This window comes from Eretmochelys imbricata, chromosome 9 (genome assembly GCF_965152235.1).
Source record: "Eretmochelys imbricata isolate rEreImb1 chromosome 9, rEreImb1.hap1, whole genome shotgun sequence".
In the NCBI taxonomy this organism is placed as follows: Eukaryota; Metazoa; Chordata; order Testudines; family Cheloniidae; genus Eretmochelys; species Eretmochelys imbricata.
Window position 1 is genome coordinate 91,776,187 of NC_135580.1, and position 24,002 is coordinate 91,800,188.

General features: G+C 42.3%; 2 protein-coding genes across 14 annotated transcripts in view; both read right to left on the reverse strand.

Annotated features, from left to right (window-relative positions):
• The window catches only part of MTMR1 (myotubularin related protein 1), a 51,199-nt gene extending 46,167 nt beyond the window's left edge, over positions 1–5,032 (reverse strand). For 5 of the 6 annotated variants that reach the window (XM_077825964.1, XM_077825962.1, XM_077825963.1 and 2 more), the window contains exons 1-2: positions 4,812–5,030; positions 1,164–1,269 (exon numbers count right to left, since the gene is read on the reverse strand). In XM_077825964.1, the coding sequence (XP_077682090.1) occupies positions 1,164–1,269; positions 4,812–4,951 (246 nt within the window). In that variant the 5' untranslated portion in view covers positions 4,952–5,030. Of the gene's footprint in view, positions 1–1,163; positions 1,270–4,811 lie in introns of all 6 variants that reach the window. The other variant, XM_077825967.1, reaches the window with a different exon arrangement.
• A 6,041-nt stretch (positions 5,033–11,073) lies between these two features.
• MTM1 (myotubularin 1) overlaps positions 11,074–24,002 on the reverse strand; it is a 78,563-nt gene continuing 65,634 nt past the window's right edge. For 7 of the 8 annotated variants that reach the window (XM_077826149.1, XM_077826152.1, XM_077826153.1 and 4 more), the window contains 5 exons: positions 23,700–23,906; positions 19,653–19,745; positions 17,560–17,673; positions 17,032–17,208; positions 11,074–13,684 (listed from right to left, as the gene is read on the reverse strand). In XM_077826149.1, coding sequence (XP_077682275.1) covers positions 13,517–13,684; positions 17,032–17,208; positions 17,560–17,673; positions 19,653–19,745; positions 23,700–23,906 — 759 coding nt within the window. In that variant the 3' untranslated portion in view covers positions 11,074–13,516. The remainder of the gene's footprint in view (positions 13,685–17,031; positions 17,209–17,559; positions 17,674–19,652; positions 19,746–23,699; positions 23,907–24,002) is intronic. The other variant, XM_077826155.1, reaches the window with a different exon arrangement.

Here is a 24,002-nt window from a genome sequence, read left to right on the forward strand (position 1 = left end):
TTTTAAATAGACTAAGATCAAATACAGTTAGTAACTTCATCTTCAAGCTCACGCTGAATTTGACCTGCAGTCACAGAAGTTAAGGAAATATGCTGTTTGTACAGAGCATTCAAGGTCTTTTAAACCCAGAAAGCATTGGTAGACTATTTTAAACTCCAGTTTAAAGCAAACAAGATAAAATCTTTATTTAGACACTTTGCATCCAGAACACACAATTTTGTTTTAATTCCAGGGAAGAAAGAGAATATAAAGCACATGGAAGACCTGAACTTAACAGCAACTTTGGACTTTTATGGGGACTGGAAACAGAGATAACACTTGTGTCAATTTGCAGTGCAAGAGAGATTTAATACGCACTGCTCCTGATAATACTTAGTCCTGCCAGGAGCACAGGGGACTGAACTATATAACCTCTCGAGGTCTCTTCCAGTCCTATGATTCTATGTAGGGAAACAGAAGAGAGCATGAAAAGGGAGGGAGGAAAAAACCCAAAGATTCTAATCAGAGCTAAGACATTGCATAATCATTGTCTCAATGACATCTATATTGTTGGATGAGAAAACAAACAAGAGAAAGTCTGTTCTGATTTATAAAGGGACATCGTTCCACAAATAGTGACATGTCACATCAAAACAAAGGAAGAAAAGTAAAAATAGGTAAATGTTCTTTTCACACCTGGAGAAGATATGCTCATTTAATATTCACCAAGGCTAATTATATTCAATTTTTGTGAAATCCACATAGCTCAATTCTTTCTCCTGAGTGCATGGTGCATAGACAAGATTCCAAACCAAGAAACAAATGTTTCATTCCTATAATTAAAAAAAGAAACCAATTTCCAGAAAATTTCTAGACAAAAATCAAAGGAAAGAAGAAAATCACACCATGACTGTAAAATACCACCTTCAAAGTTTCCTTTCTTTTTCTACCTACCTTTTGTTCTGTAGAACTCAGTGAAGTTACTCTAAATGAGAGATAAAATACAAAGAAAATCTTTGCACCTCTCTATTCGCTGTTAACTGACATTTGACTCTCAGATGGGCAATGATCCACTCAAGTGTTTGCCATGTAGATAAATCAAAGTAGCAAGAAGCTTCCTGCCCACCCATTTCAACAGACTGAACAACTATTTTTGTATTCCGCAAATGATAGATGTCACTTACCCTGTAATCTCTGGATACACTGTCTGATGGCACAGAACCTGAAATCTGACTAGAAATGGTAGCAGCTATGAGCTGTTTACACCATTCAACATGGGATCCTGTAGGGCTACAAGAACAAAATAAATATTTCAGAGTATTTAGCAATGATTACTACTTTACACTGAGGAAGTGCTGAGAACATTTAATTATACCCCACATGAATACAACCAACAAACAATTACACAAACACTAATGACATTATACTCTTTAAGAACAGAGTACAACCTTTTTGCTGAGCAGATTACAGAGAAGAATGCTGGAATTTGCCATTCATTTTGATTCAGACGTGCAACTGTTAATCTACAAAAATGTTCAGGGCCCTGGGGACATGAAGCTCCTGATTCCCTTATCAGATATTGTTAAAACTATTCATATATTTCTCTTTAAGGCCATAAAAAATAATTTATTTTGAGCAAGTGCTTCCAGGACCTAAGTGCTTTCAAGAATTTCATATATGTGACACTATTATTCAAATAAGGCCTAAGAGATAGAAGCTATTCTAACACTGCCATTTAAAAAGAAATTAAATATTCTCTAAGGGAACACCTCTAAAACAATAAGAAAAGATATGTATAACTCTTCCTCAAGGGAATTTTCTACCTAGCTGTATCTTCTTTTTTGCATTTGCTAACGACAGGGAGACCCATTTCACATTACTGAACCTTGTAGTTTAGCAAGCACACAAGACCCCCCCCAAAGATACTGCATCAGGCAAGTCTACAGCAGAATTTCACTAATCTGGACTAATGTGTGAGTGAGACTGGGACAGTGCAGATTGGTGAAGTTCAGAGACTAACAAATATGGAGACTGGGGAGGATCCACTGTAATTTGACACCAGCCACTTTTAAGTGCCCTAGGTCTATTTCAGTACATTTCAGTGTCAGATGAGAGGATGGGGGGGTAACAGGATGCTCCCCATTGCCCTGTTGTCCCTGCTCCAAGCACAGCAGTATAATCTCAGATTGCGCTTCAACAATTTAATGCATTTTAGCGAGGTGAGGTTCTTCTGTATACATAGTGTTTTAATTGAAGTCAGGAACAGAAAGTACAATACATTTTAAAAATAGTATATAATGAACAAACACACACGCTAATTTTGAATTCTGGGATACTCCCAGAATGGTACAAGTGAATGACTAATAAATCACAAATGTACATAGCACAAACAGGTAAAACTGGGATTTGAGGGGGCGTGGCAGATTGTTCATCAAGAGCACAAGATACCACTTCAGAGGCCTTTCACACACTAATTGCACTGTGCCATAATGAGAAACAGCATACGGGTTTCAAGAGGTGCTGGCTGAAGATAAGCGTGGTGAGCACTGCAGCAGCTACATATCTGAAGTGGAAGACCATCAAGTAATTTTTAGTCATGGATTTTATTAGTTCTCTCCCTTGCTGCATAAACTTTACATAGAACTACTTCTTAATATATGGTTTCATTATTAAAAGTCAATTACATTCCTGCTTCAGAGAAGTCTCTTTTACCATAGTTAGTCTTGAACTGGATTTTACTTTCACTTGCGTCTTCTGCAGAGACCTCTACCCACATTTTGGGGAACAGAGGAAGTGTAAAAAGAAAAGTAGTACTTGTGGCACCTTAGAGACTAACCAATTTATTTGAGCATGAGCTTTCGTGAGCTACAGCTCACTTCATCGGATGCATACCGTGGAAGTGTATGAATTTTTAGCTACAAGTCCAGTTAATGATAGTATTTCTCTCTCTTTTGCTCACCTGTCTCTTTGATCTTACTTACTGGCCCTCTCCTTATCACACAACACACAGTCAACCTGTGGAACTCTTTGCCAGAGGATGTTGTGAAGGCCAAGACTATAACAGGGTTGAAAAAAGAATCAGATAAGTTAATGGAGGATAGGTCCATCAATGGCTATTAGCCAGGATGGGCAGGGATGCAAAACCCTGCTCTGAAGTGTCCCTAGCCTCTATTTGCCAGAAGCTGAGAATGGGTGGCAAGGGATGGATCACGTGATGATAACCTGTTCTGTTCTTTCCCTCTGAAGCACCTGGCACTGGCCACTGTTGGAGGACAGGATACTGGGCTAGACAGACCATTGGTCTGATCTAGTATGACCGTTCTTATGAATCACAGCAATGATGAATGTCAATATCATAGGAGGGAGGAGACACACTTCATGCACAGGCTAGGCTTGCTTTGATGTTGCAGCAGCTGCACATAAAAATCTTTCCTCTTTGTGCCAGGAGCTGCAAGGTTCACTATTGGTACCATGGTACTGTTCCTCACATATGCATAGCATGCCCTCTCCCCAGCCTACCACTGGTATCAAAGGAATACTATTCTCTTCCAATTTCTGAACAAAAATATTTTGAACACTATAGGTAAAATATTTTTAAAATAACCAACTCTTTAATTATCTAAAGTCCAAATTTCCATCTTAACCACTGAAAAGATACTCTCCTCACATGCTCTGATAACTCTAACAGCTAATGGAAATGTTACTGAACTTGCAAGAAAATTCTCTTTTGGAAAGGTACGAGCAGGAGGAGCTTCAACCCAAAAAGGTATTGGGCAGAAATGTATAAATGTCTGAAAACAAGACTGAAAGTGGCTCCTCACTTCCCTTATATAAATAAATATTGCTAGTTTAACAACATGCTTTTCACAAAGTAGTTTGATATCAAGCAACATCCGCTATAGTATATTATCCAGAAATCATTCTTTCCTATCATTCCAAGCCCATTAAATGTGTGTCAGGGTGGAAGGAGAAAAAAAAAGGGGGAGAGACTACCCTGATACCACAGTCTAAAGCTAATATGAAGCCCAATGCTATTACTGTTTTGGTGCACTTTTTGCTTGATTCCAGCTGCTCACATTCCCCCCATATTATCCATCAGTTTGTGCATATTAGATTTGTTTTTGTTGACGTAACATACATAGGTATTAGAAGCTTTTAAACGCTCTCTCAGATACCTCTTAAGGAAGGTAAGTTAGGGAATAAATCTTTTCCCCATTTTTAAGATATCAAGTACATCCCTCAAACTGGATGGTTTTGCATTTGTTTGTGAGGTGACAATGCCCATCTCCAGATTTATGTCACAAACGCATCCTTGCTGGAGCTGCACCGTGAGCTACAGGGCACCGCGGGGTGTACAACAACAGTCTCAAACTTTCTGCACTAACTCACGGGGAAGTTACTTTTCTTTCACCTGTACCCTCTCTCCCTCGGCTATCCACACCGCAAGCGAGGGCTGCCCGTTATGTTCCTCCCAGAGATGGTCAGCCCACGAAGGGGGGCCCGGCTGGGGAATGGGGCGCTGGCTCCCCACAGGCCCGGGCCCTGTCAGCTGGGCCACGTCCCCCCGCCGGTCTCCGCCTTCGTGCCGCCGCGGCCGCTGCCTGCGGGTCTCCTCAGGGCAGAGCGCGGCCCCGCGCACGGCTGGGATTTGCCCTCGCCCCGCCGGGCGGCTGATCCAGGCCCCGCACTAGTGCCCGGGGGACCCGGAGCCCGCGAAGCGGGACGAGCCCCGGCGGCCGGGCTGGGGGGGAGTGGGGGGGGACTTGCCCCGCAGCGCCCGCCAGGGAGAGCGGGACTGGGAGCGACCCCGGGACGGAGGGCCGGCTGCTCACCTGTCCAAGGTCTCCACGCTGGGCTGCCGGGAGCCCGCGGCGGCGGCGGCGGCGGCGCCCCCCAACCCTGTCGGCCGCACGGATCTGCGGGCCCCGCCGCCGCCGCCGCCCTCCAGAGCCGGCCCCGGCGCCCGCTCCATCCTTCCGGCCGGGATTTGCCGGTTTCCCGCCGGGCCTCACTCCGCCAGCCCGGCCCCGGCGGCGGCAGGAACTGTCACCTGGCGGCGGCGCTTACCCACAGGCCTCCGCGGCGCCGAGAGGGCGGGGAGCGGGCGGCCAGGCAGCGCCCCTGAGCGGGGCTGGGCCGGGCCGGGCCGCGCCGCTCGCCCGTCTCACGCAGCGGGGGAGACGCTCCTGTGTCCGTCACAGCGAGGGGCAGGGGAAGAGCTTCCCACACCCCAGGGCCGGGGGGGTCTGCAAAGGGGCCAGGGGGTCAACCGCCCATAGCGCCCTCGGCCCCTGCGCTCCAGGGCTCCCCTCTGAACACCAAGCCTGCCCCCCGCCAGCTTGCCTTGTAAAGCTGAGCGCGCTGGGGATCACAGCTCTTTCAATTAGGGTGAGCAGGGGTCCCGATTTTATAGGGACAGGCCTGACTTTGGGGTCTTTTTCTTATATAGGCTCCGATTACCCCTCACCCCCGTCCCTAGTTGTCACACTTACTGCCAGTCACCTTAGTTTTAATAAAAGGACAGCTACAGCTCACGAAAGCTCATGCTCAAATAAATTGGTTAGTCTCTAAGGTGCCACAAGTACTCCTTTTCTTTTTGCGAATACAGACTAACACAGCTGTTACTCTGAAACCTTAGTTTTAATGCCGCCCTGGTGCCCCAGGCAGCCAGCGCTGCATCCACCCACGCTGCAAAAGGGGAGGGCTGGTCACAGAGCGACTGGGGTGCTGACCCACACCTCCCTCCAGGGCCCTGGCATCGGATTGAAGTCACGCTGATTTGTGTGTTGAGAGAAAGGGGGGTTAAGCTCAAATCTGAGTTAGGGCCCAGGGTTAGCCTAGAGGGTAAAGCTCAAATCTGAGTTAGGGCCCAGGGTTAGCCTAGAGGGTAGACGCACAATAGAAGTGAAGAGGGGAAAAAAGGTTACAGAGAACACCACACTTACGGGGGAGGGAAGCTCCACGTACTGTTACTATCCCTCCTTCACAGGCACTCCAAGCCCCTCTACCCCTGAGTAGGAGCAAGAACAAAATGAGCAGGCCCAGCAGAGAAAGGGGCACTTCCTTTGTGCCAGTGACAGAGGCATACGCAACTGGGGCTTTAGGAGGGCTTTAGCATTTCATTTATTAATGTTGAGATTACATTAAGAGGAAATGTCAAGAGTAACAAGAAAGGTTTCTTCAGGTATGTTGGCAACAAGAAGAAAGCCAAGGGAAGTGTGGGCCCCTTACTGAATGAGGGAGGCAACCTAGTGACAGAGGATGTGGAAAAAGCTAACGTACTCAATGCTTTTTTTGCCTCGGTCTTCACTAACAAGGTCAGCTCCCAGACTGCTGCATCACAGCATGGGGAGTAGATGGCCAGCCCTCTGTAGAGAAAGAGGTGGTTAGGGACTATTTAGAAAAGCTGGACGTGCACAAGTCCATGGGGCCGGACGAGTTGCATCCGAGAGTGCTAAAGGAATTGGCGGCTGTGATTACAGAGCCACTGGCCATTATCTTTGAAAACTCGTGGCGAACGGGGGAAGTCCCAGATGACTGGAAAAAGGCTAATGTAGTGCCAATCTTTAAAAAAGGGAAGGAGGAGGATCCTGGGAATTACAGGCCAGTCAGCCTCACTTCAGTCCCCAGAAAAATCATGGAGCAGGTCCTCAAAGAATCAATCCTAAAGCACTTGCATGAGAGGAAAGTGATCAGGAACAGTCAGCATGGATTCACCAAGGGAAGGTCATGCCTGACTAATCTAATCGCCTTCTATGATGAGATTACTGGTTCTGTGGATGAAGGGAAAGCAGTGGAGGTATTGTTTCTTGACTTTAGCAAAGCTTTTGACACGGTCTCCCACAGTATTCTTGTCAGCAAGTTAAAGAAGTATGGGCTGGATGAATGGACGATAAGGTGGGTAGAAAGTTGGCTAGATTGTCGGGCTCAACGGGTAGTGATCAATGGCTCCATGTCTAGTTGGCAGCCGGTGTCAAGTAGAGTGCCCCAGGGGTCGGTCCTGGGGCCGGTTTTATTCAATATCTTCATAAATGATCTCTCAGCAAATTTGCGGATGATTGCACTCTCAGCAAATTTGCGGATGATACTAAACTAGGAGGAGTGGTAGATACGCTGGAGGGCAGGGATAGGATACAGAGGGACCTAGACAAATTGGAGGATTGGGCCAAAAGAAATCTGATGAGGTTCAATAAGGATAAGTGTAGGGTCCTGCACTTAGGACGGAAGAACCCAATACACCGCTACAGACTAGGGACCGAATGGCTAGGCAGCAGTTCTGCGGAAAAGGACAGTGGACGAGAAGCTGGATATGAGTCAGCAATGTGCCCTTGTTGCCAAGAAGGCCAATGGCATTTTGGGATGTATAAGTAGGGGCATAGCGAGCAGATCGAGGGACGTGATCGTTCCCCTCTATTCGACATTGGTGAGGCCACATCTGGAGTACTGTGTCCAGTTTTGGGCCCCACACTACAAGAAGGATGTGGATAAATTGGAGAGAGTCCAGCGAAGGGCAACAAAAATGATTAGGGGTCTGGAACACATGACTTACGAGGAGAGGCTGAGGGAACTGGGATTGTTTAGTCTGCAGAAGAGAAGAATGAGGGGGGATTTGATAGCTGCTTTCAACTACCTGAGAGGTGGTTCCAGAGAGGAAGGTTCTAGACTATTCTCAGTGGTAGAAGAGGATAGGACAAGGAGTAATGGTCTCAAGTTGCAGTGGGGGAGGTTTAGGTTGGATATTAGGAAAAACTTTTTCACTAGGAGGGTGGTGAAATACTGGAATGCATTACCTAGGGAGGTGGTAGAATCTCCTTCCTTAGACGTTTTTAAGGTCAGGCTTGACAAAGCCCTGGCTGGGATGATTTAATTGGGGATTGGTCCTGCTTTGAGCAGGGGGTTGGACTAGATGACCTCCTGAGGTCCCTTCCAACCCTGATATTCTATGATTCTATTAAATAGAGCTTGGAGGAGCTCATTTATCTCACTTTAATGAAAGGGTTGTTTAGTTATGGTACTAACCTACTAATTAAAGTGATTCAACAGGTTTAATTTTTTTTTAAATGTCAAATGTAGCCTATGCCCAAAATTTCAGGGAGTTTTAACTATGGGAAGTTTGAAGTGTGTTGAAGTTACTACTGGATGACTGAGTCTAAATAAAACAGATTTTTTACTTTGATCCTTTTGATAACATGGCCAGTTTTGAAAGAGGGGAAGAGTATACTGCGCTAAGTATATTGATCTTCTGTTCTGTAACTGGTGGCATAGCTTTTATTATCAATCAGATTACAAGATGATACTGGAGCAGCAAGCTCTTCCTGTAAAGAGGAAGTAGGGTTGATATCAAAGATTTTCACTAATGGCAGTGGTAGATTTAATTTAGTAAGAACTCTAAGGAATCTGGTTAAAAAGTCTGATTGCATAACATTTGTTCCAAGTAGCCTGCCAAATGAAAAGAAAAAAAGAACAAGGCTTATAAACTTCAACTGGAGTTTGAGATGCTCTCATACTTTTTACACAGATTTTTAAGAAGCACACATGTTTAAGCAATAGCATCTTTAGTAATTAGCAAATATGCTAGTTCAAATATGCCAATCATGTGAAAGAAATTGATTTGAGACCAAACCAATTGAAAAGCATTCCAATATTTGAGTAAAGTATTTAAAAAACCCTCTAACAAGATAGGTTTAATCAGATGTTGAAGTCTGGGGTTTTTATACTGACATCTTTTTCTTTTACTCATATACATGCAGCTGGATTTTATGCTCTTTTACAAGTCACTCAATTATGAAGAATTATAGTGTGCTAGAGACCCAATCTGATAAGTCTGAACTGTAACAATTTTGCCATTTACAAAGCAGCTAAAAACTCTACATTTTCAAAATAACAATGTTTTGCTGAGCAATGCCAATATCCTCAGTGCTGTACAAAACAAAAGCAAGACTCTGCCTTGAAGAGTTAGCAGTCTAAAAGACAGGTTCAGAGAAGACAGCAATGAGGGAGTTAGTTTATAATCAGTGTACCTGTATTGTGATGTTGGGATGCAGAGAATGTGCAACAAGGGTAAAAAGTGAATTTTTAGAAGAGTTTTGAATAAGGAAAAGTTAGTGCGAATCATAGAATATCAGGGTTGGAAGGGACCTCAGGAGGTCATCTATTCCAACCCCCTGCTCAAAGCAGGACCGATTGCCAACTAAATCATCCCAGCCAGAGCTTTGTCAAGCCTGACCTTAAAAACCTCAAAGGAAGGAGATTCCACCACCTCCCTAGGTAACGCATTCCAGTGCTTTACCACCCTCCTAGTGAAAAAGTTTTTCCTAATATCCAACCTAAATCTCACCCACTGCAACTTGAGACTATTACTCCTTGTTCTGTCATCTGCTACCACTGAGAACAGTCTAGATCGGGGTTGGCAACCTATGGCCCGTGTGCCAAAGATGGCACGCAAGCCGATTTTTAATGGCACGCTGCTGCCTGCCGGGTCCCAGCTGCCGGCCCCGCTCAGCCAGCTGCCGAACCCAGGCCGGCAGTGGGCTGAGCAGGGCCGGGACCCCAGCAGGCAGCAGCACGCCATTAAAAATCCTGCCCCCCCACCACCACCGCGGGGGCAGGATGAAGAAGCTTGGTCCTGCCAGCTGCTGCTGCAGGGCAGGCAAGCTCCTCCCTCCCCTGCCTCTTCCCCCAGCGTGCTGGGTTCCTGCCCCTCCTCCTCTCCCTCTCTGCCCCAGATCAGCTGATGGCCTTTGCAAGGGAGGGGGAGAAGCCAGCCGCAGCGCACTCACTGCTCTGGGGAGGAGGCCTTGGGGAAGGGGGGTGGAATCGGGGCATATCTCCTCCAGCCCCCTGCCGTGAGCCGCTCTGGGCAGGGGGCTGGGAGCACCCCCACGACCCTACCCCACACCCCCAGCCCTCTGCCCTGACACCTACACCCTACCACACACTCCGTCCCTGATCGCTGCACCCCCACACACACACTCCCAGCCCTCTGCCCTGCACCCCCCACGACCCCATCCCTGACTTCAGCACCCCCACACATACCCACATTTTCTGCCCTGCCTGTCCTTCCTGAACCCATCCATGACCGTACTTCAGTCATGTGAGTGATCCCACCAAGTCTCTGTTATTCCAATCACATCATAATTCCCTGACTGTGCCAGGACTTCCAGTTCTCCCTGCTTGTTTCCCAGGCTTCTTGCATTTGTGTATAGGCACTTAAGATAACTCGCTGATCGTCCCACTCTCTCAGTACGAGGCAGGAGCTCTCCTCTCTTGTGCTCTCCTGCTTGTACTTCCTCCCGGTATCCCACTTCCCCACTTACCTCAGGGCTTTGGTTTCCTTTCCCCAGTGAACCTAGTTTAAAGACCTCCTCACTAGGTTAGCCAGCCTGCTTGTGAAAATGCTCTTCCCTCTTTTTGTTAGGTGGAGCCCGTCTCTGGCTAGCACTCCTCCTTCTTGGAACACCATCCAAGAAGTGATGTAACACAACTGGGTGGTCATTCCAGGCCTTTGAGATAGTATACAGGTAGGAATGGGAGAAGGAAACCAACATTTTGAAGCTGGCAGTGGTAATCACAGTAGTGGTGCATGGTATGTATGTGCAGCTTCCTCATCTTTTACGTCTAAACCCCGTCTGATATAAAAGAAAAAGCAGAATAATTTTTTTTGGGAGAAGTATTGGGGGATTTGTCACAATGAAGATTTACTCCAGTCATTTCAGCACCATGGTATAGTGCAGAAACATAGCACAATAAAAGACTGCCCAACATTGCTCTTAAAAATGCCTAAAAATTCTCTTCTCATTCACCCTCCCTAAACTAAGAGTTTGGCAATTTTCATATAACTACCTTGGTCAAACACAATTGAGCTAACTGCTGTGTAAGGCCCAGTTCTACAATCCACTGCTGTGTCCATGTGGAGCCTCAGTGTTCACCAGCATGCAGTGAACTGCAGGATCAGGACCTAAATAAGCAGCTTAAAACAAACAGAAAAAGCTGTGTATTAATAATGATCATAGTTTTCACACCTATATCCATGGTCACGTTAAGGTTAAAAGGTTAGCATCCTATAACAAATAGAAGCTTAAAGAATTAGAAAGGTTCTTTTTTGTATTTAAAATTACTATTTTAATAGAATTAAAAACAAGGATTTTATTCTAAATCATTGTCTTGAGAAAGAATCCAAGTGAACATATAGCTAAGTTAGAGGTTTTCAAAGAATGAATTTCAGCTCTAGCTACATAAAAAATGCAGTATCAACTGTATTGGCAATATAAATGAATTGTATATATGTAATGAAACAAGTGCATTAAATCCTTTTCACTGTATTAAACTTTCCCAAACAATAGGTTTATCATTTAGTGTTTACAAAGTAAAAACTAGATTTTCTTAACTCCTCCTGCATACTGCTGAAAAAGATTCTACTGTGTGTTTGATCCAACTACTACAATTCTCAAAAACTGTAATAAAAAACTAGTTTTTTATAAACCATATACAAATAGAAGGCCATTACATCAGAATCTGCATAGTTTTTAAAATTTTAAGTTATACTCTGCCATAGGGATAAGTAGCCATGAATTTGAGCTTCCTTGTTCATTAGATGTACTGCACCCAATTTATCTTAACATGCTAAGATCTTGGGGGGAGGGGAACTCAAAGCTGCTGCTCCAGATACATATGCTGAATAATATATAAAAGACAGATTCAGGGGAGAGTAAAATTGAGAGGACAAATATAAGTGGAGGTAAGCCATATGTCCTTAGAACACACACAATACAAGCAATATTCTGAATTTCCCTGAAAAAAAACAGTGCAATTTTCTTAGCATAATATTTACTGTATCAAATTAAGAGGTGCTTTTTTATTTCTATGCAAAATACTATTTCTAAAATGTTCCAATGTTCTCTAAACTATCTGATTTTTATGGAACTCTATGCTTTAAATTTAGCTTTTGTACCCAAATATTTACACTTTACAAAAACTGGAGAATTTCTAATAAACTATATTTTATATACTTACACAAACTTAATTTATACATATCCTATTGTATTTTGCTGTTACATTTTGTAGATCAAAACTTACATGTACAATAATTTACAAAGGTAGAAACCTCAAGTGTCAAACAATCCCTTTAAAATAACTATATTATCTATGAACAGTCCTTTACAAATCCTATATTGCAAAATGTACTCAGTTGCCTGAAAATCATTAAAACTTCCAAGTATATGCAAATATGAATTAAAATATCAAGTAGCAAGGTTTGTGCTGCCTTAAGTGCTTGTAATTCTAATGAAAAAATACCTGAAAGTAGCAAATTATAAATGTAACACTAGAAGCCTCTGAAATAACTTCAAACCAAGTTCGTTGAAAGATTCAGTCAATGCACAATCTATTATCTGCAAACCTTATACACTGAAATCCCTTTAAATACTTGATAAAGAATAAATTTGTTAAAGGAATAGATTAAATACACTAGCTACAAATTTAAGAGGTTCCCAACTCATTACCCATAATCTGAAGAATTTTAAACTATTTTGGTATAAGAACTGCTCTGAATAGGCATGTTTCATTTTAGAAAACATATAAAAGCTAAGCTTATTGCTACTGTTGGACATTTAAGCAAAGTCTTTGTGGATCCTATTTTTTAGATTTATGTGTGTCTTCTTGAGAACCATTCTTTATTTTTGGCAAATTAATGAAAGCAAAAATCCAGAAAATATTGCTGACAGAACCGAGAATCAAAAATATATGTAGTGTTCCACAGCTAACTTTAAAAAAAAAAAAGTTTGCAACTTATTTTCCCCAAAGCCACCACAGTCCTCATCCATTTATTCTAAAATCGTCATCTATGATATAGAAGTTAGCCTTTTTATACAGTTATCTTGTTTTTGGATACGTACTGAGCAAGTTGAATTGTTAATTACAAGTTTCTTGGCACCTAAAGTCCTCAGATTTGGAATTATTTTAAACAATAAAAACTGGAGTAGTTTTCAGTTTACTAGAAAAAAAAATCTATTTCTGAGCACTTTGCTTTTGAAAGTTCAAGAAGATAATACAACTCTCATTTTTGCCTCAAAAAGTCTAAGGCCCCTAAGGCTACAAAGACTTATGCACATCCTTACATTTATACACTGTGAATAGCCCCACTGAAGTCAATGGCACTATTCACAGTGCATAAGATTAAGCACATGGTTATGTCTTCGCAGGATCAGGACCTAACGATGCAATAAATTAATACATACCAATGAAAAAAATCAAATCATATTTCTAATTGTATCAAACTTTTACAAAATACACTTCTAACGCATCCCATATAAGTTTTCCATGTTGGATAACATGGTTCCTGTCCACAGGTTCTGAAAGGCACAAATGAACTGAAGAGAATGCTCTTTCAAGTCTTCCAACTATGGAGACAATCTAAAAAATTTCATGTTAGGAAGAGGTCCAATATAAGGCATTCAAATATTCCTTTTTGTACTATAGATCTACATTAAGCACCACTTATGGTTACAATGTTCAGAGAAAGAATCAAACATTTTTTCCTTCAAAAATGAGTTTGCACATGGGACATCATTTGTGAGGGAGATGCTGATGAGGTTGATGAATTGGAAATCTTGGAATTATTTGTGATCTGTAGTTCTTCAAGTCTTCTCATGTAGTCATCACGCAATGCTAGGAGCTCCATGTAACGCTGCTCCACTGGATTTGGCTGCTAGAAAAAAAAATCCAATAAAGGTGACTTTTTACAATGTTACTTTGACCATGTTTCCTCAGCATGAGGTTGTTCCAACTCCACCCAACAATCCGGCAGCACCCAACATTTGCACTCTCCAGCGTCCCGAACAGCAAAGCCTTCTCAAAAGGGTTTCCTCGTATCTGTCCTCCCTTCCTCACAAAAAGATATTTATATCCAGCTTTGTACAAAGCCACTTCATGCTACTTCAATATCAGTCAGAAAAGCTTGCTGCTGAATGATGAGAGGGTTATTTATTCCCTTTTCCCCATTCTCAGGCCTTGTTTATACTACTGTGATAAGTCGACCTAAGTTACGCTATTCCAGTTACATGAACAACATAATTGGAGTCGATGTAGCTTAGGTCAATGTACTGCGGTTCTACACCATGCTATGTCGACAGGAGATGCTCTCTCATTAACTTCCCTTACTCTTCTCGGAGTGGTGGATTACCAGAGTCGACTGGAGAGCGCTCCCCCATCAATTCAGAGGTCAATTGCAGCAGCGCTGATCTACCAGTAAGTGTAGACAAGCCCTTAGATTGGCATTGCCGCAATCGATGCCGCAATCGATGCAGTATCGATTTAGTGGGTCTTCTAAAGACTGGCTAAATTGGAGGGAGAGCGCTCTCCCATCGGCACAGCGTGGTGTAGACACCACAGTAAATTGACCTAAGCTACGTCGACTCCAGTTATGTTATTCATATAACTGGAATAACCTAAGGTTCGAATTACTGCAGTAGTATAGACAAGGCCTCACGCACGTCATGAGCATACCTAGCTCTTCACAACCGAGGAACTGAAAAGCTAAATCCTGGTGTCTTGCTTGGAAATGCTGCTAAATCATCAAGCTAGACCAATAACATATTAGCATCCTTATAATTAAAAAAGATGATTGGTTTGTTTGGGTTTTTTTAGGAAGGGGAGGGGATGTTAAATAAAACCTTTGTACCCAAGTTTTCCGAGTTCCTCCAAAAAATGCCAGCGCATTTTCTATTAGTAAATTCTCTAATGAAACTCTGGACATCTGTTTTATGAAATTTCTTGAGCTTCAAGAAAAAAAGCTACTCATATAAATAGCAGTTCTTTAACAGGGGGTGGGGTGATAGGCATTTCCCTTTCCATAAAACTTCAAATAATTTCTGCCTGTAGGGAGGAAACGATAAATTCAATAGAAAAGAGATACTGCACGTGACAAACTCAGACACACAGCCTTCCAGATCCCCGCAGGACCAAATAAAATGCCACATACCTTTAGGGATAAATAAATTAATTGCTTTACTCCCCTCCCATGTAATCTATTTCTCTAACATTAAGCAGCAGGTGAGATACTGGTACAACAGGTAGAGTATGAACCAACTATAGAAGCTGTTGGATTCAGTTATTACCCTAGAGAATCAGCAGGAAAATAGGAAAGCTGTCGATCACTATGCCTAACTCTAAAAGGAATACTGCACTAGGAAACTGATCCATTGCTTGCACAGAAGCCTCAATTGAGCTTTTTGTAATGATGTTGAAAAGAGTCTTGTCCCATTTACACTAGCAGTTAAAATTCAGTACTGGTTCAGGGGAACACATCAACAGTGAGTCAATTTCCTAGTGAAGATGGGGCTTAAACATACAACAGGGGAAAAAAAATCAGCAACTTCAGAGTCTCTTTCCTCAAAAAAAGGTCAAAAATTCAAACTGCTCAAGCAGGCAACATTTTTCATCATTTGCTAGCAGTGATGGAGAATCCTCATCTACTTTTCCACCTATGCTATAGTGCTCCAGGGCCAAAATCTTTGTTTGGTAATGGTAATTGGCACCTCAATCCAGAACTTTAATAGGTAAGTGGCCAGTGGCCATACGCTAGAATCCTTAGCTTTCTAAAACAAATCTGTAGTTCCACCTTTTGCAAAATGCACTAGCCTTTCAGCAGAAGCAACAACAGTTTTGAAATGAAAATGCTGAATTCAAACTGGCAGCATACTTATAAAAATATATAATACATTGGATGGCTTTTTTCCAGCTCCAGAGTGCTGTAAATAATACAAAAGATCAACTACATAAGAGAAACTGAGCTGCCTGAAAACTCCTGCTCATTCCCAGTGGCTGGATGAAAAAGACTGCTTTTGTCAAATACCTTCTTCCCCTAACCACAACTCTTCCCACTTCTTAGGGAAGATAGCAAACACTATGATGCACTACCTTTCTCTGCTCAATTGATCAGATTTTTACAAATGTTTTTAACTAATAACTAAACAAAATTCTGAGCCCCTGTATATCAATTAAATACAATAGAACCTGTTACAAAAACCTTGGGAATGGAGGTTGTTCGTAACTCTGAAACATTCGTAACTGAACAAAACATTATGGTTGTTCTTTCAAAAGTTTATAACTGAAAAATGCTGCTTTTAACCATCTTAATTTAAATGAAACAAGCACAGAAACAGTTTCCTCACCTTGTCAATTTTTTATTTTTTTAAAACTTGACTTTTTTTTTTTTAAAAGTAGTTTACATTTAATACAGCACTACTGCTACAACTGTATTTGCTTTATTTTTTGGTCTCTGTTGCTGCCTGGTTGCGTACTTCCGGTTCCAAATGAGGTGTGTGGTTGAACTGTCAGTTCGTAACTCTGAGGTTCTACTATACTAAAAATCTTGAAGGACTGAAGCACTCAGAGAATTCAGTAATAAACGTGATCTGTTTCTGGGTTCAACTCTGACCCAGGCTGGTAGTGATCAAAACAAGTTACACATCTAATGGCTACTCAGTCTAAAATAATTTTGGCGGCCTGAGCTGAAAGTCCTACCAAACAAATACCCAGATTAAAAAAAAAAAATCAATTACAATTGATGCCTCTTGCTGGGAATTTCAGCAGAGGAAAGGGCTGAATGGGGAATGCTAATCTCTAATACAAATTTTCTCTACACAATGACAGGGCGGTATGGGTATCTTACTTCTAGTGTCTGTGCTCTACCTATTTTATGGATAGAAAAACTTTATTCTCCAGGTTTGTCAGTCACCGCTTTTCACAAGCATCAAATGCTCTTAAAAACTAAAAAAGGAAAGATTTTTAAAAAATAAAATTAAGTGGGAAAAGTAAGTTTTGGAAGGTATGTTGATGCAGTGAAATAATCTTAACTTCCAAAAAAGAAGTCTGAGAGGTCAAGAAGAGCATAGTAATATTTCTTCTCTTCCTGACAGACATTAGTTGAAATGACTAAACAGAGAGCATAAATTATATTCTGTATAGTGTAAAAAAATAGTACAAGTCATAATTAAAGTGTATTGTATCTTTACGTTGAGAAGTATTTCATATAAGTTAGAGAAGTTGACTTACTTGCTGCCGAATCCTTGGATTCCATCTAATGTAATAATTGACCCAAAGTTCCAAGTGACGCATACTGGCTACTGGATAGAGTGCTCGATTCAGTTCTTTAGTATAAAAAGGATTGGTGTGCTTTGCTTTTTCACTATTTATCAATGACCACAATGACAACGTTCTCTCAGTCACTTTCTGCAAAGAAAATGAAATGGTAAGGATTTTGAGTATTTGTACAGTATAAGAGTGCACACACTATGGTATCTTCAGTTACACTTTTCATATAGCATGGTTCTGTTCTAACTAAAAGTATCACATGTATAATCACTAAATGAAGAATATTCCACAAGCAGTGACAAACTCACAAAGTACCATAAAGTCTGTATATTTTCTTTTAGATACACAAAAACAAGCTTGCTGTCTTGCAATTGTTCAAATAACAGTGCCATTTTTGCCACCTTGGCTATACACAACTTAATTTCTTTTTAAATTTAAGATCATATATATTCCTCATGCCACAGTCAAACAATCATCAGTTTTACCTACCTCTTTTTCTCTAACAGATTCACAGCTGTACAAGAAAGTACCAAATCGGCAGCTATACAAATGATCCAGAATTGTAATCAAGAATTGTTCATTGAATTCAAAAGCTGTTGGAAACTAGGCACAAAAAAGTTATTGTTAGAGTTTTGTTTCTGTGTGCATGAGCGCACACACAGAAACAGTCTGACTGAACAGCTAGTTTAAAAGAAGTCCTTTAGGAAACCTGTTAAGTTTACCTAAAAATTAGGTTTCCTGCCACAAAACAACTACAAACATGATGGATTAAATGCTCAGATAACAGGTAAGATGTCAAAAGAAAAGGAGAACTTGTGGCACCTTAGAGACTAACAAGGTGCCAAAAGTCCTCCATTTCTTTTTGCGGATACAGACTAACACAGCTGCTACTCTGAAACAGGTAAGAATGTAGGAGTGTTGACATCTTATCAATGAATACATTAGCATATGTCCTGTCAGATCAACAATGTTGCTTTACATTTCTAAGCTCAGAGATATAAAGCTGGTTCTGCCACTCCAAAGATAGATGAAGTCTCATCTTGCCTAACAAGAGGCTGGTTTCCTTGTTAATCAGGAACTTTTTCATTTTTGTCCCCAAAAGATTCAGACTAACTACATGCAGGAATTAGGAGTTGATAAAGGTATGGGGCCACTGCAATTAAGCAGAAAGCTGTTGACTTTTCTGTGACAGATTTAGCTTAATATTGGAAAAGGATTTGTTTATCCAAACAAAATGCAAGGAGGGGCTTATAGTGGGCAAAAGTAAACTGTAGTACTTAGTTGGCTGCACAGTATTATTACACTAAGTGAACTTGTACATTTCTTGAGATATCTCAAGTGGGGACAATAAGCTTCTATAAACAGAATAAGCTGTGAAAGGGTATAGTTGGAAGACTGCGATCCACAAGATAAGTTTTAAAAGAAATTCAAGGCAAAAGTTCTGTCTCCATAATGTTAGCTAAATTTTTATGAATAATTAGCTCACTGGCAGAAACATAATTCTTCAAAGTCAGTGAAATACAGTTCTTCAGTAACGATACCATGAAAAAAGAAAAGGAGTACTTGTGGCACTGCTACTCAGATCCATGAAAGATTGCTAACTCAACTGCATCAAGATTAGACAGCCAAAATTATTACATTTAAACTAGTAATAGAACACACAGAGGCCTAGCCAACTAGTGACTCTGCTTTGCACGGACACACAGGGGGAACTAATATTTGATTTCCAGTTCTTGATTCTCATACCTGACCTACATGGGCTAGGTATGCTATAATGATAATATACCTATATAATATGCTATAAGGATAATATTTGTTACTTAATACGAACAGTCTGTTAGTTTATGAGGTAAAACTGAGTAGCCCCAAGCATTCTTTTCAAGCTTCAATAGGAAGAAGCAATGTCACAGTATCTTCAGGGCAAGGTGTTAGAATAGGATTGAAAAAGGGGGACGGAGAAACAATCTCAATCTCAGTGCTCTGAAAATGCGGGAAGGGACTGTGAAATAACCTATAGCAGTTTGATAGACCTAGTTTGACACTCAAAGACAAAGTTTGCATGAGGGAATTGTGTTTCCAGGAACAGTTTTTGGAATGATGAAATAAAAACAAAATTATCCATAATACATTAATTCTAGCTCCTGTAATTATATGCAACAGTGTTACACTATTAAATAGATGCTTTTATGAATGTTTGTAAGTTATGTCATAGTACAGTCCTTTAGACATGAAATATTGGTTAATGAGCAAAAGGACTGGACATAAAGCCAGCACATTTTCTACTCAGAAATAGGTGGACTTCCAGCTTGGGAGGGAGGAGAGGGTTAACAAAAAAAAAAAAAAGAAAAAGAAAAAAGAAAAGTAAATTTGTTACTTTCTACTACCTGGTCAGAGCAGCAAACTTACGTATACAGGGGTGGTTTGTTTGTTTTTGTTGTTGTGGGGTTTTGGGGGGAAATGGGGGGCAGAAGGGGCAGTATTTTTTTTATTTATTTTGGAGAATTCACTCTTAATTCAAGGATAATTTTAAAATATTGCTATTTGCTGGATAACACCATCTTTTGGATATGGCTAGAGCTTACCTGCTTAGACATTTGCCACACACAATCAATGAACTGGAGAAAGATAGGTGATCTATCAGCATCAGCATGATTTTTATCACCATGGCCTATTCTCTGAAATGAAACAAAGCAAGTTGGACATTACTCACAACTGGTTTTGATATATATCTGATATCTATTTTGGTGTGAGACATGCTTCATAAATGCCAAGAGAGGTATGAAAAACACATTTGAGCTACAATACTACAATGAGGGGGTTAATACTCTATTGTTCACCCTCCTGACTTTAGCAATATCATTTTACATATTAACATTATTTTAGACCACTTAAAGATTTGAAAAGTTCTGCAGTGCAGATAACTTCTGCTGGAATCAATGGGAGTTTCTTGCTTACGGGTTGCAAGATTTAGCATTGAAATCAACCCTCCAAAGCATGGGCGTCTTCAGCACCCTGAATCCTGTACATAAAGGACTATGCAAAACATGACCAAGGTGGCAAGAACTTGCACTAGTTCTTTATCTTCGTTTAAGTTTGAAGCTATGCAACATCTTTGCTCCCTAATACTTACCCAGCTCAATCATTTACGCTAATTCATGCTACTGTTGCCATTCCAAATCCTGAGTTTCTTTTGAACATGCTGTAAATGTATGGAATCAATTTCTACCAACATTTTCTCAGAGATGGAAATCAAGTTTATGCTCCTTTGTCCTTCCCCTTCATGTTCTCTCAGAGAGTAAGTAGCAGCTGTTGTATAGTGCAGGAGTCGGCAACCTTTCAGAAGTGGTGTGCCGAGTCTTCATTTATTCACTTTAATTTAAGGTTCCGCATGCCAGTAATATATTTTAACGTTTTTTAGAAGGTCTCTCTCTATAAGTCTATACATTATATAACTAAACTATTATCGTATGTAAAGTAAACAAGGTTTTCAAAATGTTTAAGAAGCTTCATTTAAAATTAAATTAAAATGCTGATCTTACGCCACCAGCCCGCTCAGCCTGCTGCTAGCCTGGGGTTCCGTTTACCTAGGCCGGCAGCGGGCTGAGCTGGGCCCGTGGTCGGGACCCCGGCTGCGAAGGGGCCGGCAGCCAGAAGCCCAGACTGGCAGTGGGCTGAGCGGGGCCAGCAGCCGGGACCCCAGACTGGCAGTGGGCTAAGCGGCTCAGCCCGCTACCACTCAGCCCGCTGCCGGTCTGGGGTTCCATCCACCAGCTCCTGCCAGCCAGGGTCCTGGCTGCCGGCCCCGCTCAGCCCGCTGCCGATCTGAGATCCCAGCCCTGCCCACATAGAGTGGGTTCCTGCCTTCTCCCTGGTTCTAGCCCATTCTCTTCCTCTCTCTCTGCACTGAGCTGAGGGTGGGAGTGACTGAGCACAGGGCTGGGGGTGAAGGAGCAGGCTGGGGGTTGGGGTGTAGGGTCAGGCCAGGAGCTAGAATGAGGGAGAGGACTCAGGGTTGGGGCAGGAGGTTTGAGTGTGGAGTGCTTACCTGGGCAGCTCCCATTTGATGCAAGGGGTGCAGGTGGGTGTGTGGGTGTGTGTGTGTGGGGGGTATAGGAGCTCCCGTTTGGTGCAAGGGGTGGAGGTGGGAATGTGGGCGGTGCAAAAGTCAGGGCATGGGGAGGCTGGGTATGTGGGGGGGGTGCAGGAGTCAGGGCATTGGGTGTGGGGGGGCTGGAGTCAGGGATGGTGTCATGGGGGGTGCAGGGGTCAGGGCCAGGGTGTGTGGTAGGGTGTAGGTGTCAGGGCAGAGGGCTGGGGGTGTGGGCTAGGGTCGTGGGGGTGCTTCCAGCCCACTGCCCAGAGCGGCTCATGGCAGCCGGCTGGAGGGGATATGCCCTGATTCCACCGCACAGCCCCATCCCCACCTCTCCTCCTCCTCCTCCCCGGAGCAGCAAGCGCGCTGTGGCTCTGCTTCTCCCCCTCCCTCACAAGGGCCACCACCTGAAAGGAGGAGGGGCAGGAACCCAGCACACTGGGGGAAGAGCAGGCCGGGGCGGGCAGGATTTTTAATGGCATGCTGCTGCCAGCCGGGGTCCCAGCCGCCGGCCCTGCTCAGCCTGCTGAGCGGGGCCGGTGGCTGGGACCCAGCAGGCTGAAGCGTGCCATTAAAAATTGGCATGTGTGCCATATTCAAGAATCTTCCTTTTCTAAAATCTAGCAGTATATTTTTTTCTAATTTTCTAAAGATCTAAGCTGAAGCAATGTTTGTCCACTGTCAGATGATCCCTCAAAAAAGACAATTCACTTGTGCTACTGTTTTACTATAACTGATGAACTAAACATCTACAGCATATCGTTAGCCTTGCTGATAAGAGAGTCTAAAGAATGTAACTTCACGCACAGGGTAACTTTGGTAATAGAGTTTGTGCTGCCAGCAGGATGTGAAAACAGCTAGCAGAAGCCACCAGCAGTATCCCCAGTTAGAAGATGGGTTTACCTGAGAGTTAACTTGGACCACTACATCCAAAGTCTGCCTTTGTGGGGAAAGTTAGGTCCACTTTGTAGGGACTGATGAAGGTGTGATGTGAAGTGAAGAGTAGGTAGTGGCCCTGCAGATATCAGAGGAAATGGCCTCCTCTCTCTCTACTTAAGTAGCAGAAAGAAAGACTCTGGCAGAGCATCTTTTCACTGTGAGAGAAGGGGGTTTACCCTGCTGTCAATACAGGATTTCAGCCAGGAACTAATGGTGGCCTTAGAGGTTGGTAATCCTTGCACTGGACCATGAAAAGAGTCTGTCTTTTTGAATATCAGTCCTGTGCAAATAAAGCTTGATAGCTCCTCCCTTTATATCCTGAGAGTAGTATGTCTGTTTGAAAGGAGAGAAAGAGTTTAGGTAAAAGTTGGAGAAAACCATGTGGAGGTATATGATCGCTCTGGAAAAGTACTCCTGAAGCAAATGAAAAACTATCAATTTGTCTGAAAAGAAATGGAAGGTATTGGTAGCAAAGATTAATAACGAAGGAGGTTAGTTCAGGGGTTCTCAAACTGGGGGTCGGGACCCTTCAGGGGGTCGCAAGGTTATTACATTGGGGGGGGGGGTCGCAAGCTGTCAGCCGCCACCCCAAACCCCGTTTTGCCTCCAGCATTTATAGCGGTGTTAAATACACAAAAAAGTGTCTTTAATTTATAAGGGGAGTCACACTCAGAGGCTGGCTATGTGAAAGGGGTCACCAGTACAAAAGTTTGAGGACCATTGGCTTAGTTCTTCAAAACTACAAGATGGGGAAAGGGCAACTAAAAGCCAAATTCTGATTAAATCACAAGGTGCAACACATAGGGGCTTAAAGAGACAATGACACAAACTTGACAAGTCTTACTGAGAGATATTGGATCTGAAGATGAGTCATGTGGGACAAGCCCTTGAGAAGCTTGTAAGTACAGAGGTGGGGCCTTAGGGATTCCCTCTCACCTCAAAAAGACTGTAGAAGGAGAGAGCTGGACTTGGTGTTATGGCATAACAGTGCTTGAGTCCTATGTTGAAACCTGTTATGACAAATTCTAGGACATGCTGGAAGAAGGTGGAACTCTCTCAGCATATTACCCAGAAAAGGTTGTCCAGCTTCTTCCATCTGTTTGTCTCATTATGAGCAGTCAGAGAAAAGCCAAGAAAAACTGCTGGAGTGAGAAAGCTGAATTTATGCTCCACGTTTCCAGTATTCTTTGCTCCGTCCTGGAGGCATATGGAAAGCTTTCACTATTCTTTGCCTCCTTACTGGTGCCCGCTAAATGGTACCATAACTAACTGTTCTGCATTTCCAGCAGGATGCAAAAAAGGGAGACAAAGTAAATGAATTTTGAAAAAATGAAATAAATGCTATGGAATAGCTTCAAGTCTAGGTAAGACTGATCATTCTGCTCAGATTTTTTTTTCTTCATCACTTTAGACAGACAGTAAAGAACAGATCAAAACTTGACATGTTGATCAACTGAAAAGTTGAACACATTTATTAGAACTTTCATAGCACCAAAGTTTTAATACAAGCATCTAGAAATCTTCCTTGTTTTAGAATTTACAATATACATAAAAAACTTTAGAACAATTCCTTTCAATTATTTCCTCCAATTCTTACCGATGCAAATTTGTGTCCAAAGCTTATCCACTCCTTTTGTACCAGAACTTCAAAACCCACAATTGTTCTGTAGTAGCTGTCTAACATCAACATGGCTAGAGAAGTTAATTGTGCTGTTCGGTCCCAACCATCACTACAGTGCACCAATACTGAGCTCTTCCCTGAAGACACCTTGTCTGCCACTTGAATAGCTCCTGTCAAGACAAGCTGACAACGAGGTACAGATACCAGACAATTCAGAAGGTTAGTGTTATCATTCCAGCAAAAATTATTGATTTCTTACAATTTTAATTAAAAGACTTG